At 40.1% G+C, this 18,315-nt stretch overlaps 1 protein-coding gene across 3 annotated transcripts in view; it reads left to right on the top strand.

The window, feature by feature from the left end:
• Rspo2 (R-spondin 2) overlaps positions 1–18,315 on the top strand; it is a 145,864-nt gene that overhangs the window by 86,888 nt on the left and 40,661 nt on the right. For all 3 annotated transcript variants that reach the window (XM_051159538.1, XM_051159536.1, XM_051159537.1), the window contains exons 4-5: positions 1,523–1,666; positions 3,578–3,766. In XM_051159538.1, coding sequence (XP_051015495.1) covers positions 1,523–1,666; positions 3,578–3,766 — 333 coding nt within the window. The remainder of the gene's footprint in view (positions 1–1,522; positions 1,667–3,577; positions 3,767–18,315) is intronic.

Raw genomic sequence — 18,315 nt, 5'->3', positions numbered from 1 at the left:
TGGTGTTCATTTAGGCCCTCCATGGCCGGCTAGTGCACAAAAGACCTGTGTAGAGTCAAGTGGAAAGGTAGAGAGCTGCCATTTTCTGCTTCTGGTCTAGAAGTAGAAATTGCCATTATGTAATCTATTGTATGCAACTTTTTAGCCTTTTGCTAATTTCTGGAATTATTTTCTCAATGTTGAAAAACTTAAGCACAAAGTGACTTTTTATTTTGGCTACATTTTCTACTTCAACTATCTCTTAGTTTGCAGGATATGTATGACTTAGGTCTTCTCAGAATGTTTATGGCAATAAATATAGCAGTGGGGACTAGATTATGAGGGAATGGATATTTGCATATCACTTTGGATATTGATGATCACCACCAGTTAAATCCATTACAAGTAACAATTGAAACCTCAGTCTTTCAGTTAGCCAACCTGCCACCTCCTCTGCTGTCCTCTCCAGAAAGCATATTGATTGCTACCTGTGCCCGCCATCAGTGTCTGGTCCAGATGTCACTGCTTTTCCAGAGCATCTGATCTAGAACTCAAATCTATTAACTACTTTCTTTAAATGCATGTTTCCAATTACCCATTGCTTCTATCTTTAGACTTCATTTTATGTATCAATAGGTTTCTGTATGTTATTTCAAATCTTTACCATAGTCTTGAAGGGTCAGTGGCATCTCTTTTACATGATGATGTCGAAGTCTAGGGAGGTGAGTTGTTGTCTAAAGTTGCAGAGCTGATGAGATCAACCCAGTGATCTGAACCTTCTCTGCTGGGTCTACACATGCTGTTTCAGAAGCTGTTGCTAGCAACCTAGTTACCCAGTTAGCAAGAAAAGACACAGGGTTTAAGGAAAGACTAGTCAGAACCAAGGCAGCCATTACTTCCTGTTGACTTACTGTCTTAGTGCCTGTCTTCCCCATTTACAACCTGCTGGTTCCCCTAACCAGGGAGAGTAAATGGAATGTATATAAAGGCCTTTGTGCAGTGAGGTTTCCACAAAATGGCCTTACCTCCATTTTTCCTACCCCTGTCACATCATTCTTTGAATAAGAAAGATAGCATGGAATCTTGCTTTAGGTAGCATACAATGTATTTAAATATAGTTTGGAATTTGAAATCTTATGTCCCTGATGATCTGAAAACAAAAGGTACTGCCTAGAGTTCCCTTTCTGTTTCTCATTGTGGGACTTAGGCAAAGCAGACTTCAGTCTTGGAAATGATCTAATTTGTAGTAGGAAAGTATTCTCCATAATCATCTGCTTTAATCCCATTTGGACTTCCAAACATTTGTGGAGTCTCCTGCTGCCTCAGGCCCTTTGCTGGCCCTCTGACTTAGCTTTTTAATGTGGCAGGCTGTTGGAAGAGTTAGAGGTGAATTAGAATGCCATGGCATAAGTAAATAAAGGCATGAGCATATATTTCTCCAACAGTTGGTATTTTGCTTAAGGTAACCAATGCATTTGTATAACTGTGATCTGTAAAATATACAGCACCCTTTAACTTTTTTTCTCTTTAAAATTGTTTGTAGGATGCAGAATAGAAAACTGTGACTCTTGCTTTAGCAAAGACTTTTGTACTAAGTGCAAATCAGGCTTTTATTTGCACAGAGGCCGCTGCTTTGATGAATGCCCAGATGGTTTTGCACCATTAGATGAGACCATGGAGTGTGTAGGTGAGTAATTCTTAATTAAACTCTCCTTTTGCAAATTTTCATGTCTGTTTGTTGTAAATGTTTGTGTTGGATATAGGCAACCTAAAAGGAAATGACTTCTGTTATCATCAGAACTGAAAGGGTTTGTTTGTTTGCTTACTTGATGATTCTAAATATTTTAGGCATCATGATGATGAGTAACTTTGTTGCAAAAATTTCTAGTTATGTATTTGCCAAGTTAGGTTACATATTACCTAATAAAGTTTATCATTTGTAGTATATCCATTTTATACTATCTTAGGAGTTATTACTACTGCTAGGGAAAAGCATTTTATTTAGTAGAAAATGGCTTCCAAATGGTACCGTGGCAGCCATTCTATATTGTCTTAGCCATGGGAATAAGTAAACCATGGCACTCCTTGCTGAACGATCTGTGTAAAAAAAAAAAAAAAGTAAGTTGAAAGGATATTTTGTGCCCAAATATATTTTCTTGATGACTTCCTGCATGTTGCAAAATTATTAAAGTAGATGATCTGTTAACTGAATTTTATATCTATAGAATGCATACTTTACATAGCATGAAAAATAATCACACATCAATGAGACTCATATGAAGTTTATACTTTGGTGCTTATAAAATCCTGCAGGACTTTTTTGTGCCACTAATTAACAGGTAAATTGGCTGCATTTGACAAACACACAGACTTATTCTTAACTGTGATTTTATGTCCATCTTCCTGAAATTTTACTAGATGCATTGTATATCTTATTTGATATACAACAGAGCTATGAATCGTCATTCCCTTAAAAGGGCAGATTTGAAAGTAGAGCTTGGCAGTTTTTTTTTTTCTGTAGAAATATTGCTGGGATACTTTATAAGCATTTATGGAGGAGAATTCACTTGAAGGTGAAGTTTGGAAAGAAATTGTCATAGTTATGTGTGACTTGGTACATGCAGATTATCACTCAATTACAACTGAGAAAGCCACTAAAACCATATGTTCTGAGCGCTGCCTTAGCTTTTGATAAGGAAGAACCACACCCATTACACATTTTAAAACAGAAACTACAGAATATTCCGCGACAGAATCCTAAGCCTGTGCTTTGTCCTTTGTGACTGTTGTAAATGGGTTTGAAAAAGTCTGGAATGAGCTGTGCTGCCTACTGAGTGTGGACTCGAGGCTGGAGTCCTCATGCACTCATGTGAGGAGCTTCTCAGTGACAAAGTTGGTGAGGAGGGTCAGCTCTGCATAGCCTTTCTGTCCTCTTCGCATCTCCACCACTACTCTATAATTCTATAAAAAGGGGCACTAAACGTTGTCCATATCTAGGAAATCTCTGTTACTTTTCAAATTTGTATTACACATACAGCACAGATATAGAGACTGTGAAATACATGAGCATAGTTGTTGAAAGAAAATAGAATATGCAGAATCAGACACAGACACATACACACACACACACACACACACACACACACACACACACACACACACACACACACTTTGCCCGCCTCCCAGTTACGGATTTGGAGTTGGGCACACGAAGTTATCCTGTCAGATGCTTGCTTCCATCATGGCATGGAAAAAAAAACGTCTTCTGTTTTAGGTTTTGTCTGTTTGGAGATCATCTTCTAGAGATGATAGCTTGGCATTCAGGCCTGACCAGCAGTATCCCTTCAAACACACGGCAAATGGAAAGCAACAGCTCCTTAATTACTTACGAGGCGTTTGTTTGTCTTAGCTGTCAGTGGCCTATGATTTAAACAGCTGTAGTTCCAGGAAGATGAGTATGGACCTTGTAGACTGCATAACCTGCTTTTTGATATCTGTGGTGGAGGTGATGGGTAAACGTAGTTGTATAAGTTTTGTATCAGATGAGATGTGGATGTCCAACTGCTGTCTGTGTTTGTGTTTTTAAAATCTTTATCAGGAGGATGTGAAGTTGGTCATTGGAGTGAGTGGGGAACATGTAGCAGAAACAATCGCACATGTGGATTTAAATGGGGTCTGGAAACCAGGACACGGCAGATTGTTAAAAAGCCAGCGAAAGACACAATACCCTGTCCAACCATTGCGGAGTCCAGGAGATGCAAGATGGCCACGAGGCACTGTCCAGGAGGTGAGTCTAAAGGGACACTCTTGTGTGCGCTTTCTGAATGTGCCCTTCCTTCCTCCCACCCAATAAACACTATTTATTCGTGATGGAAACCCGATACTAACATTGGGAAGGAGATACAGTTCTAGTTTTTAAGAAACAAATGCTTACGTTGTGGTTCATACAGTGAATGTTTCATTTGCTTTCATAATAGTAAATTAAAATCACTTGAAGGAATATCAATGTGCTTTCTAGAATGAGATCTCTAAAAGTGTGGGTTGTTTTTTGTGTGCCTTTTTTTCAAATGTGCCATAAAAGAGGATTCTTGCGAAATCAGGCTTTCATAGACAGATGCTGCTGAGAAGGAAGGAGCCAACTTCCAGCTGAAGAGAGTTTAGATTAGAAAGGTTTATGGGATCTGTAAAGTCATCTGCATCGTTACTAGTTGAAGATGACAACTTAAAATAAACTTACCCAAACACTGGGAGGAAAAACCCTGTCCCAATGTTACCACAATTAGCCCTTTCTCTTTGTTTTGATAATAATTTGTAGAAAACAGCTACTGGTATGTGTGTGTTTAACTCTTTGTAATAATTATACTGATTTGCGGTCATTATTCGATAATAGCCAGACTAGATTCATTTGGAAATTAGGAGATGAGTACTTAGCAAGGTGTCAGACAGCACAGAACCAGGAGGTCAAAACGCAATTCGTGTTTGTATGGGTTTGTGTGATGGGTATACATGCGTCATTGTGCACATGTGTGTGCATGTGAAGGTCAGACTACAACATTAGGCATCTCCCTTTATTGTTTCCATGTTTAAGACATGGATTTTTTTTTTTTTTTTTTACTGACCCAGAACTCACTATTTTGTCTAGACTTGTTGGCCAGCAAGGCCTTAGGGACTGTCTGCCTCTGTGCGTTCTCCCCTGGACTGGAAGTACTGGCATGCCTGAGTTTTATGTGGATGTTGGGTGTATGAACTTAGTTCTTCATAGTAGTGCAGCAAGCACACTACCGGCTGAGCCATCTCACCAGCTTATCCAGGAGGCATTTCCACAATGCTAGTGTGTTTCTTAAAGTGGTAATCATGTGTTGACACTTATTGTATTGCTGGCCAAAGTCATGTTGCCACAGATAAAACCGAGATTATCTTTCCTTTCTTCTCTTTTCTTTCTTTCTTTCTTTCTTTCTTTCTTTCATACAACTAAAAGAGCAAAGCGAAAAGAAAGTTGTGTTTGGAAAAGTGCCTTTAAAATACTCCAGACTTTTGTTTGCTTTCTTCCCCCTCACTCGATGTTGGTGTAACTTTTCAACTCTTTAGCTCAAGCCTAGAAAGAGAACACGTAGCTGCCTAAAATGGGTTTGTGCCCACGTTCTGCTGCCTCATGGAAAGTGCCTATGATCCATGGAGAGAGACGAGACTCTGAAGACTGGAAGACTCCAGCCGGCCTCTGAGGACGATTAGATCCAGATTCAGAAGCTCCTCGGAGGAGGCAGCTTTTCCTCTTGAATTAGTCTTGCTTTTCCGTACTGGGCCTTTGAAACAAAGTTTTTTTTCTTCTTTTCAGTCTGCTTTTCACTAACAAGGATGGTTTTGTTCATTTAAAGTGGGTATTTTTTCATTCAAAATATAAGAAAATATTTTCTTACAAAACTAATAAGCCACTTCTTGGATAGCTGAGAGCATTTAACCTGCAACCTTTTGCCTAAAAGCAAACCCGATGTATTCAGGTACTGAAAAGAAAGACTTTCTTTGTCATATATTGTTTATATGACTGCCCCCCCATTTCTTTTCAAGCAACATGGTCCTGCAATTGTGGTTTACGTTAATAGCGAAAATTAAACTGAAAATATTCTCATAACAAACATGCTTATGTGTAACAAGAGCCCAAACATGCCTCTACCCCTTGCAGGCTTTTATTTTCTTCTGGCCTTAGTCATGATTGAGCATTTTCTAGAGAACCAGTAGGTTGTTAACCGTAATGTTTATTACATTTGTATTATTCGTGCCACCAACAGTTACCATCTTAATGGAATATGATTGATGCTACTGATAATTTAAATTATGCCACGAAAAATTGCTAAAGCCTGATTGCTAGGTTTCTTTCCCTTCAGATAAATGAGTCAGGTTAGGTCTAGCTTAAACTGTATTGAGGTTTTAACCATATTTTTTCCATTAAGCCTTACTTTAATCCCTGTAGCTATCTCATTTTCAGTTTACTAAAATTATTAAAATTTTTTTTTTTTTGCCTAAATGTCAAGTAGCCAACACTCGTGTTTGCTTACAACAGGATTTTAAAGACATGCTAGAACTTGTTTTACTGTTTGACTTAAAGGCAGATAAAATAATTAGTAGAAATTAATGTTTTTGTAATAAAATTATTTCTATTTACATATGTAGGCCCTAAGAACTAAGACATTAATTTTGGAACTTGAGCAGCAGTTGCTAAAAATTGGCATAATTTCCAGTGGAGAGTCCCACCTTGCCTCAGGTGAGAGAGGGAAAAGTCCCTTTCTTCAGCTGGTCACGCTGATTACTGAAAGAATGGAGAAGAAAACCACTTTATCCCCTTCGCCATCTTGATTTGATTTCAGTGATCTGCTTTGACAAACCATGCAAAAATGTACGTCGTAATCAGGTTGGGAATACAGGCATTTTTCAGATCTTTTCAACATATGTATGGATTTTTCTCCTCTTGGAGCCAGTCTTAACCTGATTGCACTCAAATGCACCATGAGCCGCCGCCTTCACACTGGGGCGCAGGCGCATTAAAATCAGCTGCTTTCGATTATGGAAAGGCGGGAGCTAGAGGTCAGCATCCTGGAATAGCTGCTGCGTGTGTAGGATGTGACCCTGAAAGCTATTAAATAGAAGAAAATGAACAACTATAAAAACAAAAATAACAACAAAAACATTTCTGCGTAATGACTTAGCTTATTTGTTTCTTTACCCATCGCGTGCTGATTTGCTTTGTGAGGGGGGGAAAAAAGGAGAAAACATGGAAACTTTCGTAGACTCATTTGTACTGAATTTCCCATTCTTCATTTCCAAATTTTTGTTTTTGATCAATTGCCTTTTCTTCTATTGATGATGACACCTTCTCTATCAGTCTTCAGAAGGTCTGTGATCTGGATGTCTGTCTACATCCTGTCAACGCATTACTTTTGCGATGCCTGACAAGTCACTTAACCCTCTTTGGCCTTTATTTCTTCATTTATAAACTGAAGCTACTGATGTGGGAGATTGCTAAGACTTCTAAACCCCAGTGACTGTAGGATTAATTGCTGAAAGGAACAGGTGAGGTCTGTGGTTACCATTTAGAAAACAAGGTAAAGAGCCTGGGTCCCAGGGCCCAGACTGCCCACGGAGTTGATGCCATTTCTGGTGGTAGCTGCCCCCAGAGCATGCCTGGAGCATTCTGCAGCTGGTGCTTTTCAGTCTCCCGCTGCAAAATGGCTTCTGTGTGCTCAACCTCTAAAGACTAGATAAGATTCATTTTAAATGTAGGTGTTAGCTGTGACTTAGCTCCTAACAAAGCAGAAATGTAAGGGAGGAAAAAAGGAAAAAGAAAAGTCGGCGAGCATAAGAAGCCACAGGAGGAAAAAGAGACAGTAAATTGAAAGTGTGTTTGGGGAGCTAGTAGGAAGAACAGTAGATCCCGGGAAGGTCAAAGCTGCTGCACTTGTTGCAGACACAGCCGTCCTTCCCCAGCAAGAGAGATTTCATCCTGGTGGGAATAACGTAGTTTAGTCATATGCCCAAAATTCTAAATGGAGGAGAGAGACAGAGACGTGGGGGAGGGAGCCTTTTGGAGTTAATTATCTTCTTTTACCTTTCTTTGTTCCAGGGAGGAAATTCAGGCTCTTAGGCTTGCATAGCAAGCATGGGTACTTAAGCTTCTCTCTGGCTCTGACAGCAACTTCTGTTAGATGTTCCTTGATTAGTGTTGCATACTGTTTACTGTTCTGTTGCTTAAAGAATTCTTGAGTTTTTCTTAGAAATAAGAACTGTAGTAAAGGAGCAAATGGACGACGTGCACACGTACTTTCACGCAGAGCCATGAGCTGTACAGAAAGGTGATGCAGGGCAGTTGAAGGAGAGCTTTGGATGATGTGTGCTGGCTTGTGTCTGATACTCAGAAAACCGTGAAAGTGATGTTTGGTCAGAGATCTGAGTGAAGTTGATCAAATGTGAAGCTCAAATATACATTTGTTGACTCGGTGACTACTTGAATAGTTTTGATTCTCCCACAATATTTTGAGGGGAAAGAGAGGGTCCCAGTGAGTGACTGGTCCTTGCCAAGTTGTTAGGAGCAGAATGGAGAGCAGGGCCGAGGTCTTGTTGCCAAGAAGCCTGAGTTCTTGTGCCTTTTTCTTGTTTTATAGTGAAAATTAAAGGTAAAGCTGTGGCTGTCTTGCATTGCGATGGACCCAAAGTTTAGTTCTCTGTATTCTTTCATTCAGATATAGCATTTGATTTCTTTCTTATTACTTTAATAAAATATAACTTCATGCCACCTCCATTCCTTCCTGACCCCTTCCTATGTAGAATAACTAGTGAGGTGGCCCACAGAGGTTATATGTCACATGTGCCAAAACACTGGACCACTAGCTGTGCTTTGACTTATAGCCATGGAAGCCCTACTCTAGTCTTCTTTAATTTTAGTGTTGTTGGTCTTCAGTTTGGGACAGTGTGTGCCTTCAAGACAATCCCTTTCATATTTAGTCCTTCAGGTTCAGCTTTCTGGATGAGAATGCATGGTGTGTTGAACCACTTTTAGCATCTGTTGCCCTACATATGATGGCTGTGCCCAACATTGCTTTGCTTGTTTGTTTCTGAGACATTACAGCAATGAGCCTCTTTGGTGATGCCTTTCTGTACTTGGTGCTGTGACTGCCTCAGCTCAGTGTTAACTCATTATAGTGTAATTCTTTCAGCCATCCTCATATTTCCTTAGTAATATGCAAACAAGTTAAATATAAAGCCTGCTACTATATATATGACTTCAACTTGAAAATAAGTAATCCCCATAGTAAAAATTACCTGATTGTTGTCTGCTATTTTTCCATTTCAAGAGTGATTTTTATTTAGTAGGAAATAAAAGAATTTCTTAGTATCTTAGAACCTTAATCTCTGTAAACGTTTACTCTTAAACGGCAACAGTGATAAGATGTCACTAATCTCTATTTTCTGTATGTAAACTAGCAGCATCCCGTGGACTAAGCTTTAGATACTAGAAATAAAGGCACTTATAGATTATGATGGATTAGGCTGAGAAGAGGAAATAAGCACATTTTCAGTAGAATGGGGTCAAGAAAATACTCTTTGGACATGTGTTCTCTATTTCTGTACATTTTGTTTACATTTGAGTTGCAGTTCCAGTGGTCTGCTTTCTACATGCCAGCCTCAAGGATAGTTTGGAAGAGAAACATACTTTTCTTCTGAAGCTTACCCACTGTCAACGTTGTCATTAATGCATTTTTCCCTCTGAAGCATCTTAAAGGAGATGCTTTTGCCTTTCTGTGTGTTCTGCTGAATACTCTGTTGTATTTCTTTGAGCAATCACTGCTTTGTCTTAGTAGTGATTTTCAATTAAGCGAATCATACTGTTTCCAGGTACGCTGGATGCATAGATGGTATTTGTAGTGATTATAAACTTGAACAGTTACCCATAGGTGCCGCTTTGTAAATGCTAATGTATCATTAGTATATATAGTTTTACAATTATTCACTTACAAAAATTTATTGCAACAGAGTGTGTACCACTTCTGTTTTAGGGGATTTAACAGTGTCTTGAGAAATGTCCTTTTCTGGGCCCTTTTCTCTATCAGGCTCTGCTTTAAATTTTTTATTTTTTCTTGTTCTTAGAAGAAAGAGACAGAGAAACCCTGTCTCAGAAAACAAAAACAAAAACAAACAAAAAAACAAAATAAGCAGAGGATTATTTGATTTGTTAGTGTCTAGTTTTCTCAGTTTTTTATATATTTTGGATATCAGTCCTCTGTGAGATGTAGGGTTGGTGAAGCTCTTTTCCCACTCTCTAAGCTGCTTTTTTGTCCTTGTGATGATGTCTTTTGCCTTACAGATGCTTTTCAGTTTTGTGAAGTCCAATTTATTAATTGTTGGTCATAGTGCCAGAGCTGTTGATGTGCTGTTAAGGAAGTTGTCTCCCGTGCTTATGTGTTCAAGGCACTTCTCCACTTTCTCCTCTATCAGATCTATTGTATCCAATTTTATGTTGAAGTCTTTGATCCACTTGGACTTGAGTTTTGGGCAGAGTGATAGATGGACCAGGGGCTATCTCTGACTACTTTGCCTGTTTTGGGACCCTTTTCCTCTAACTGGCTTATCTTGTCCAGCCTCAATAGAAGAAGCTGTACCTAGTCTTACTGCAACTGTACCAATATGCCAAGGATGGTTACTATCCACTGGAGCGCTCCCCTTTTCTGTGGAGAAGGGAAGGAAGGGTGGGTGGGGGGATGGACAGTGGGAGGGAGGACCTAGAAGGAGAGGAGGGAGGGAGAGCTTTGATCAGGATATAAAATAAATAAATAAATAAATAACGTATTTAATAAAAAATGAAAAAAGAAGAAACATTGGCTCTTGCTGTTGATAATAGTAGAATTTTCATTCTTATTGTTGTTGATAGTGGGGTGTGTGTGTGTGCGCGCGCGCGTGCGTGTGTGTGCATGTGTGAATGTGTGTGTTTTAAATTTATTCACTTTACATCCTGGTGTGGCCCCTTCCCTTCTCTCCTCCAAGTTCTACCCCCCCATTTCCCACTTCCTGTCTTCCTCAAAAAAAGGGGAGCATCCACATCCACCCGCCCCAGCTCATCAAGTCACATCAGGACTGAGCATGTCTTATTCCCTTATGGGCCTAGTGAGGCAGCCCTGCCAGGGGAGAGTGATCAAAAAACAGGTAACAGACTCCATGTCAGGGAACATCCTCTGCTTCCCTTACTAGAGGACTCATATGATGCCTTGGCTGCCCATAGGCTACATCTGTGTAGCGGACCTAGGTCCAGTCCATGCATGGTCCTTGATGCTTCAGTTTCCACAAGCCCCTCTGGGTCCTGGTTACCTGGCTCTGTTGGTCTTCTTGTGGAGCTCTTGTCACCTGTAGATGATTTTCTCCTTCCTCCACCCCAGTTGTCCACAAGATTCCCTATGCTTCGACCAATGCTTGGCGTGTGTGTCTATGCTTCGACCAATGCTTGGCGTGTGTGTGTGTGTGTGTGTGTGTGTGTGTGTGTGTGTGTGTATGTTTGAAACAGTGTCTTAGGAAGCCCAGGGTCTTTTGCTCCTTTGGAGTTGCACCTCCCAAGTGTTAGGCTCACTTGTTTGTGATGATTTGTGTGCCCAGTGGTAGTGTGCCTATTGATAATCTGTTTATTTTCAGGTTTATTGACTCTCACATTGCTGAGTGTAAGCTCTGCAGAAATGTGGAGTAGCAGAGCAGGTTCATGTAGAATATATGGAGATGCTAAAGTCTATAGATGGTAGAACTGACCAAAGCTCTGAGCATGGGACAGGCAGAGAAGTGAATGTTCTTGTAATATAAAAGGGAAGGATACTTGCCTGCCCAGAGAGGCCAGTCAATGAGTGAGCAAGTGAAAGAAGCTACACCTTTGTGCCATCCTCAGAGCTTCCCATCTGGAACCTCTACCAGGCCTATTTAATTACAGTCTGGGGCACCATGTCCTAGTCTCTTTTATGGGCACTTATAAAAAGTATTTCTCAACTACATATGCCACCAAAGGCCTAAAGTCCAAAGTATAACAAGGCAAAGAGGAAAATTCCAGAGAGCCTTTCTTTTATGAATTTTACTCAGCAGTTAGCTAGTTTGATCTTAATGTGAAAGATGTAAAACCATTTTTATGACTCTCCATAATAAAAACAAGTTTAATAGGACACAAATGGTGCCGGAGGTAGTGTCCCCTTTATAGGAGACATTGGCCTATCCCATGTAAGACAAGAAAGTCTTACCTAACATTTCCATAAAATCCCCTAATATTTCTTAGAAATCATTCTTGCACCTCTGATGCCAGTGATCTTCCCATGGTGTCCATGAAGAATAGGAGCAAGCTGGTGTACCCACTTGGGTTTCCTGTGTCACCTCTCTAACTCCTAGACTGAGCTCCAACTGTACTTGTGATTTTCTCCAGAGTTAGAGGCAGCAAGAGAACATTATTTTCTGGAAAGAATGACAGCCTAACTGAAATCCCAGGGTAACTCATGTTATCATAGCTAAGATGGCACAATTATTTCGCATAGCAGGTTTGACATTTTCACTACTAACCTGCAATTATGGAAATAATAGTTTTTGCCATACAAATCAATCTTTCTGTGATACATGGACATAATTCTTATAGATCTTATATTTTCTTCCATTTAAGGACTTTGGAGACTAGGATTAAAATATGTATATTTTTCTGGTTGAGAGACATTTAATAATTAAGTGCCAAGTACCCATAGTGTTTAGTAATCATGTAAAAAGTTTCATGACAGCATGGTAAAACAATGTTAAAATATAAAGACCAAGAAAAATCTGAACATGTTCGAGTGAGTTCATTTAATTTATGCTGGAGGACAAGGATTTACATGATAGAATAGTGTTGAGAAAACGTATACTTCTCACGAAATATTCTGGGTCCATAAGAAGAAAAACACTGAGGCAGGTAACTGACAGATAAACAAAAATCTCTCAAATGGAAGTCACGTGCAGAGCAAAGAACCCTGTTGTAGAAGGTATGCTGAAGACTGTCTATGTCACGTAAAGTTTCCAAGAAGGTATAAATAACTCTCCATGAAAAGTAGAAAGTGTGTGATCATGATGGGACAACTCCAGAGTCATGGGTGAGGTGGAGACAGCACTCTGTGAATTGTCATCAGTTTTATTTGACTGGGATCATCCAGAATTCATTTAGTGAATATTTTATGCTTTTTGGAAAAGTTTGGCATCTAGAATACCTAGATTTGCTACAGCTCTTTAGTCCTGGGGGTGGGCAGTAACCCTTGAGACCTGTCAGTAAATGTGGTATTCTTACTAGATGATAAAGAAGAATTCCCAAGGGACCTCCCTACACTAATATTTTAAGAAGCCTTTTGTGTTTTTTTTTGTCTCTTTTCCAAGGCTGTTCCTGGCTGATTTTAATCTGTATCAAAATGATTAGGGATGAGAAAACCACATGAAATTTGAGTAAATGCTTCCTGAGTTGAACTCACTTTATTAAAAATATGTTGTAGGACACCTCTCCATATCCATGTTGGACCCAGATGATGCTGTGTGAGACCTACTGTTGTAAAATATTTATGATTATACTATTTTCCTGTTTCTATATTCTTCCATACCCTGAAGAAATGAACAGATGGAGAGAAGGGAGTTATATTACCAAAAGTGACAATCAAGCAAGTGAAGAAGAAAATGTACATCACACAATAGCAAAAGAGCCAAGTCATAAACATCAACTGACTATTATAATAGGCTCTGATATTTTAGTGGGAGGAAAGAGATCATTAGGTCTCTTCACAGGTGTTTGTCTGCATGTATATATGTTTATGCACCATGTCCATGCCTGCTACTCAAGGAGGCCAGAGGACGGTGTCAGGTCCCTTGGAAATGGAGTTGTAGATGATTTGGAGCTGCCATGTGGCTGGGTGCTGGGTGTTGAACCTGTATCTTCTACAAAAGTAGTAAGTGCTCTTAACTACAGAATTATCTCTTAATCCCTCGAAGGCTTGTTTTATTTATTTTTCTTTTATTGGGTATAGATTGTTTTTATACAATATGTTATTACTATAGTTTCCCCTTCACCAACTCCTCCCAGTTGCTCCCTCCCGTCCTGACCTCCCGTCACGACTTGATCCAATCTTCTTCTGTCTCACAATAGAAAACCAACAGGCAGCTAAGGAATAATAACAAAATAGGATAGAACAAAAAAAAAAAAAAACACATTGAAATAGAAAAAAAAAAAACCAGAAAAAGAGCCAAAGAAGAAGTATGATAAGCACATATAGACACATACACATAGGTACACATAGGAGTCCTAGAAAAACACAAAACCAGAAGCCATCATGGACACACAAAGGAAGAGGGTTGAGGGATGGAATGGCAGGATCAAATGGGGAGAGGGAGAGCGGAAGGGGGTAAGGGAGAGAATATGGAGACAGCTATAATGATAACTTGAGGGCTCATATGGAAAACCTAACACAGTAGAAACTAACTAAAATACATGAAGTTGATCTGAATAAAATTGTCAAATAACAGGGGAGACAGTAGTTTCCTAACCTGACATATCTTGGCACCAAATGAAGCTTTCAGTAACAGGAATAGGTTACATCTAATTGAATTGTGGTCAAAAAGCCCCCTTGGTAACCCAAAACCAATTCAGGCTATTGCCAAGTTTATTGGTTATTCTCCACAAACTAATGGCAAGGTCGTATAGCTGAAGATAACACGTATACAACTCACTGAACACGAAGAAGTCAGACTGGTAGCTATCTAGAGCTTTCACCTCTGTTGACTAGTGTTCATGGTACTGGAAGGTCTCCTGCCCACTACCCAAGAAGAAATATAAGCACTGACCCAGCTACAAACCATTCTGTCTACAACGGTGGCCTGCCTGCAAGAAATGTTGGTGCAATAGTGGCACAATGCTTATAGGAGCAACCAACTAATTTCTTACTGGATTTAAGGTCTCCCTCATGAGATGGAACCCATCCCACTGCTTGGATGGCCAAGAACCTGAGACTTTATAGGCCAGGTACCTTAGGGAAAACAAAATACTACTGTTCTACTAAAGGAAGGTAGACATTAAATGTATCCTAATGATATTATTCTGCTGTATTCATGAGCAGTGTCTTGCTCATCCAGTCCCACTAACCTTGGAAATAGCCTGAGAAGCTTTCTCCTACAGCAGATGAGAACAGAGACCCATAGCCAGCAGGGAGTGAGGGACCTTAAAACACTCAGTCCTATATGGGATGTCTTCATTAGATCCCTCCCCTCAGCACTCAGAGAACCCGATAGTAGAGGAGGTGGAAAGGATGTAAGAGCCAGAGGGGATGGCGGACACCAAGGAAACACAGCTCCCTAAGCATAGCAGGATGGAAGTGTATATGACCTCACAGAGCGGAGACTCTGGCAGCATGCACAGGGCCTCGACAGGGCAGCAGCAGATAAGGTTCTAGAGCTGAGAACTGGACACCTGCCCCAAATGCTATCCCAGAAGTTAGCTCCACTTGAAAGCTACTTGCAAATGAAAAACTAGTTTTCTCTGAGGGAGCCTCAGTGGGTATTTCCAATCATGTAGGACTCGTGCCCAGCAGTAGGTATCTAACACGAAATGATATGTAACACAGCATCTTTGGAGCATCTTTTCTAATGGAGATGGTGGATGCTTAGCATGAGAGAGCCAAACCCTACAGTCCATGGCAGAAGGCACACGTTGCTGTCTGAGAAGTGTGTCTGTGGCAAGGAGGACTTTGGAGTTTATCTTGTACAGTGTGGAAAGGCCAGGAGACATTTGAAAAATGGAGGCATATTTGCAAAAAGCCATGTAAAAAAATCTAAGAGTCTGAATGTTTCATTGGGAAGGTATCAGTGAGAGGATAAACTGTCCATTCTGGCTTGGGGCCCAGCATTGAGCAGAGGGTAACTTTAATGGTAGAATTACCAGCAAATACTTAGGCGTCCTGATGTTTATGCATTTTTCTGTTTGCTTGCGTTTCTAATGAGTGTAGGATTTTGTTTTGGCTTCTGGTCTGCTGTGACCCCCTTTATCTCTGGCTGCCAACTTTCTAAGCCAGGCCACTTATTTGTGCAGTGTTTCCTCCTCCTCTTTTTCCTTTTTCTTTTTAAATCTAGGCACTTTTACCCCAAGTGAACTGTGCCTGTTTCTTACTCCTTCCATTTGTCATTTACCCAGATCCTTGAATGGATTATTCTCCACTTTTTAACATCACATTAACATCATAATGACTTTTCCCTTCCACTGTATTTTCTTAAAACACACACATATTATTTAAGTCAAGGATGACACTCTTTAATTGATTTCAACTGTATGATCTAAAATGATCTTATCTGACATGTGAGTGCCTAGACCATGGGTTTTGAAGGAATATTGAGTGAAGTGCTGGGTTCAGGAGAAGAGTATGTAGTCATCAATTTGTTGCATTTATGACATGTGGCAGCAGGAAATATATAGCATACTTATTCTTCAATAACTCTTATTCTTTAAAACGCTCTCGCTCAGGACTCTTCAGGTGTCATCCTCCAACTTTCCAGCACATGCTTGCATATTTTGATAACCCATCACCTTGCTTTAGTTTTATACCTTCAGTGATAGTAGACATAAGTATCTTGAAAAGAATAGTACATGAAATAGTTTTAAACTTGCTCTATGCTATCCGTGTTCGCCTTTTAGTTGAATAGCATCAAGTTTCTTAATTCTATAAAGTTGAGTCATGCATAAAATTGGGCTACCATGTCACAGCACGGCTGAGTAGAAAGTGAACAGGGATGCAAACAGGTGAGTTTTTGCCACATTTTATTCAGGTCTGTTATTTTGCAATTCTGCCTCCTATGAGCTAGCCTACCCTTGGTGCTCCCTGTTGGGCTTTCAGCCTGTCTCTCAGCTTCATCTGATAGGAACCAGTCTCTTTTGGAGCTCCAGTCTCATAGGTTCACTCACTGATGAGCATCTCTCCCTAGAAATGCTACCAGTGTGCCCACTTTACCATGGCTGATACACAGCTCACACCTCCTTTCACAAGCATCGTAGCTGTCTGGTGCTTTGAGCCCCGATACAGTCCTTATACCCAGACAGTCCAGGACTTACATCTTTGGTCAACATCTAAAAGCAAGCAAATTTGAAATGTATCTTTAGCGACAACATCTGTATAATGGGGAGAATAACGTGCCTGTGACATAAGGTTGTCATGAGGGTTACTTAGTACCATTCTTGTCATGTTTTGTATATAGGAAAGGATTAAAAATATGGTTTTTTTTTTTTTTTTTTTTTTTTTTTTTTCGTTTTTTGTTACAGTGTTAGGATCAAATCCAGGCTCTTCTATGTGATTGGCCAGTGCTTTACCACAGAGATACATTGCCCAGCCCACTGTCCTCCACCTTTTGAAAAACTAACTTATCTAATCTTTACCCTCAATTGCTCACTCATTTTGCTTTCTATTATATGTACCACCAATCTTTTTATATCACTGGGCAGGGGACTATATATGCATTCTATCTAACTGAGGTGTTAGTATATTCAAAGCGTAATTGGTTTCCCTTGACTTGCAGAGATGGGTAGTGAGTAAAACACCGAGTTTAACATTTAGCATAGGCAGCCAATGAACATCCTTATTATGGCATTGTACTGAGGAAGCATTACCTCTATTAGCCTTACCTCATTAACTTTAAATATAGACACAGAAGCAGTACATATTTAATGAATTGGTTATCATTTGTACCCACCAGGGATGGTGGTTGCAAGGTGAATAGTAGAGGCTAATGGTTGCTGAGACTAGACAGTGGAGTACAGTCTTGAGAGGTCTACAATCAGTGAAAATGAGCAGATCTGAGAAGGGAAGATAGTATAAAAAATGGGACATGTTTATAGTTTAGTTGACATAAAAGTGGATAATCTATCTGAACCCAATACATGTTGCAGAGAGTAAAAAGGTTGTCAGTTTGACGGAAAGGAGTAGAAGTAAGGAGAAGGAATGAAGTGTGGAAGACAGTCAAGAACACCAGCAGGAGTTGGTTATTAAATTGAGTCTCACAGATAGAATATTGTCTGACAAATTGGCTAGGCGTTGATTACATGGAAGCTGCAATCTCTGCCACTAGTGGCTGGTACACTGATGAACTCAAGCCTGAGTGTGTATGACACTGACTCAACAAGACTTGAAAGGATAGGTGTGATGGATACCATATAGCTGACAAGCAGCGAGCCTCACTGAATGCTGTACAGTGAACAGTGAGCATAAAGCTAGGAAAGTGGGTACAATATATAACTGATCCAGTAATCAGTATGTATGTACGTACGTACGTACGTACGTATGTATCCAGTGATCATATGCTGCATCATATTTGTGCACCTATCTAAAGGCACTTCCGCTCTGTGGAGTCAGTACTCCAACCATTATGTTAGTTATTAAACCCTGAGGACAGGGCGAGCCTTGGAGAAGGCAAGAATCTCTAGAGACCCATATTCAGGGCTCCTCAAATAAGGCTCTCTGCGCTTTACCATGGTGTGTGGGATTCCTCCCCAGACTTTGGGGGAAGGCCAAGCAGGCATGGCTCTGGTATCTCAGCCTTTTCTTCCCCTCTTTTACACTCTCGAGGTTCTGAATACATGGATTTTTGTTTCAGAGGGGATTTGCTTTCAGGTGTCTTAGAAAACTAAGGTGTCCTGAAGATGGGTGCATTGCTAATGGTTCAGGCCAAAGCCCGATTATTGCTTTGACCCCAAGCCTAGCACTCTTACACAGATACAGTTATTCTTCCACACAGCCCTTAGCATCCTAAACACGCTAGTTTCTGTTATGTACTCATAGGTAACAC

This window comes from Acomys russatus, chromosome 17 (genome assembly GCF_903995435.1).
Source record: "Acomys russatus chromosome 17, mAcoRus1.1, whole genome shotgun sequence".
Lineage (NCBI taxonomy): Eukaryota > Metazoa > Chordata > Mammalia > Rodentia > Muridae > Acomys > Acomys russatus.
Note: the sequence above shows the minus strand (reverse complement) of the source record. Positions and strands in the feature narration are given on the sequence as shown.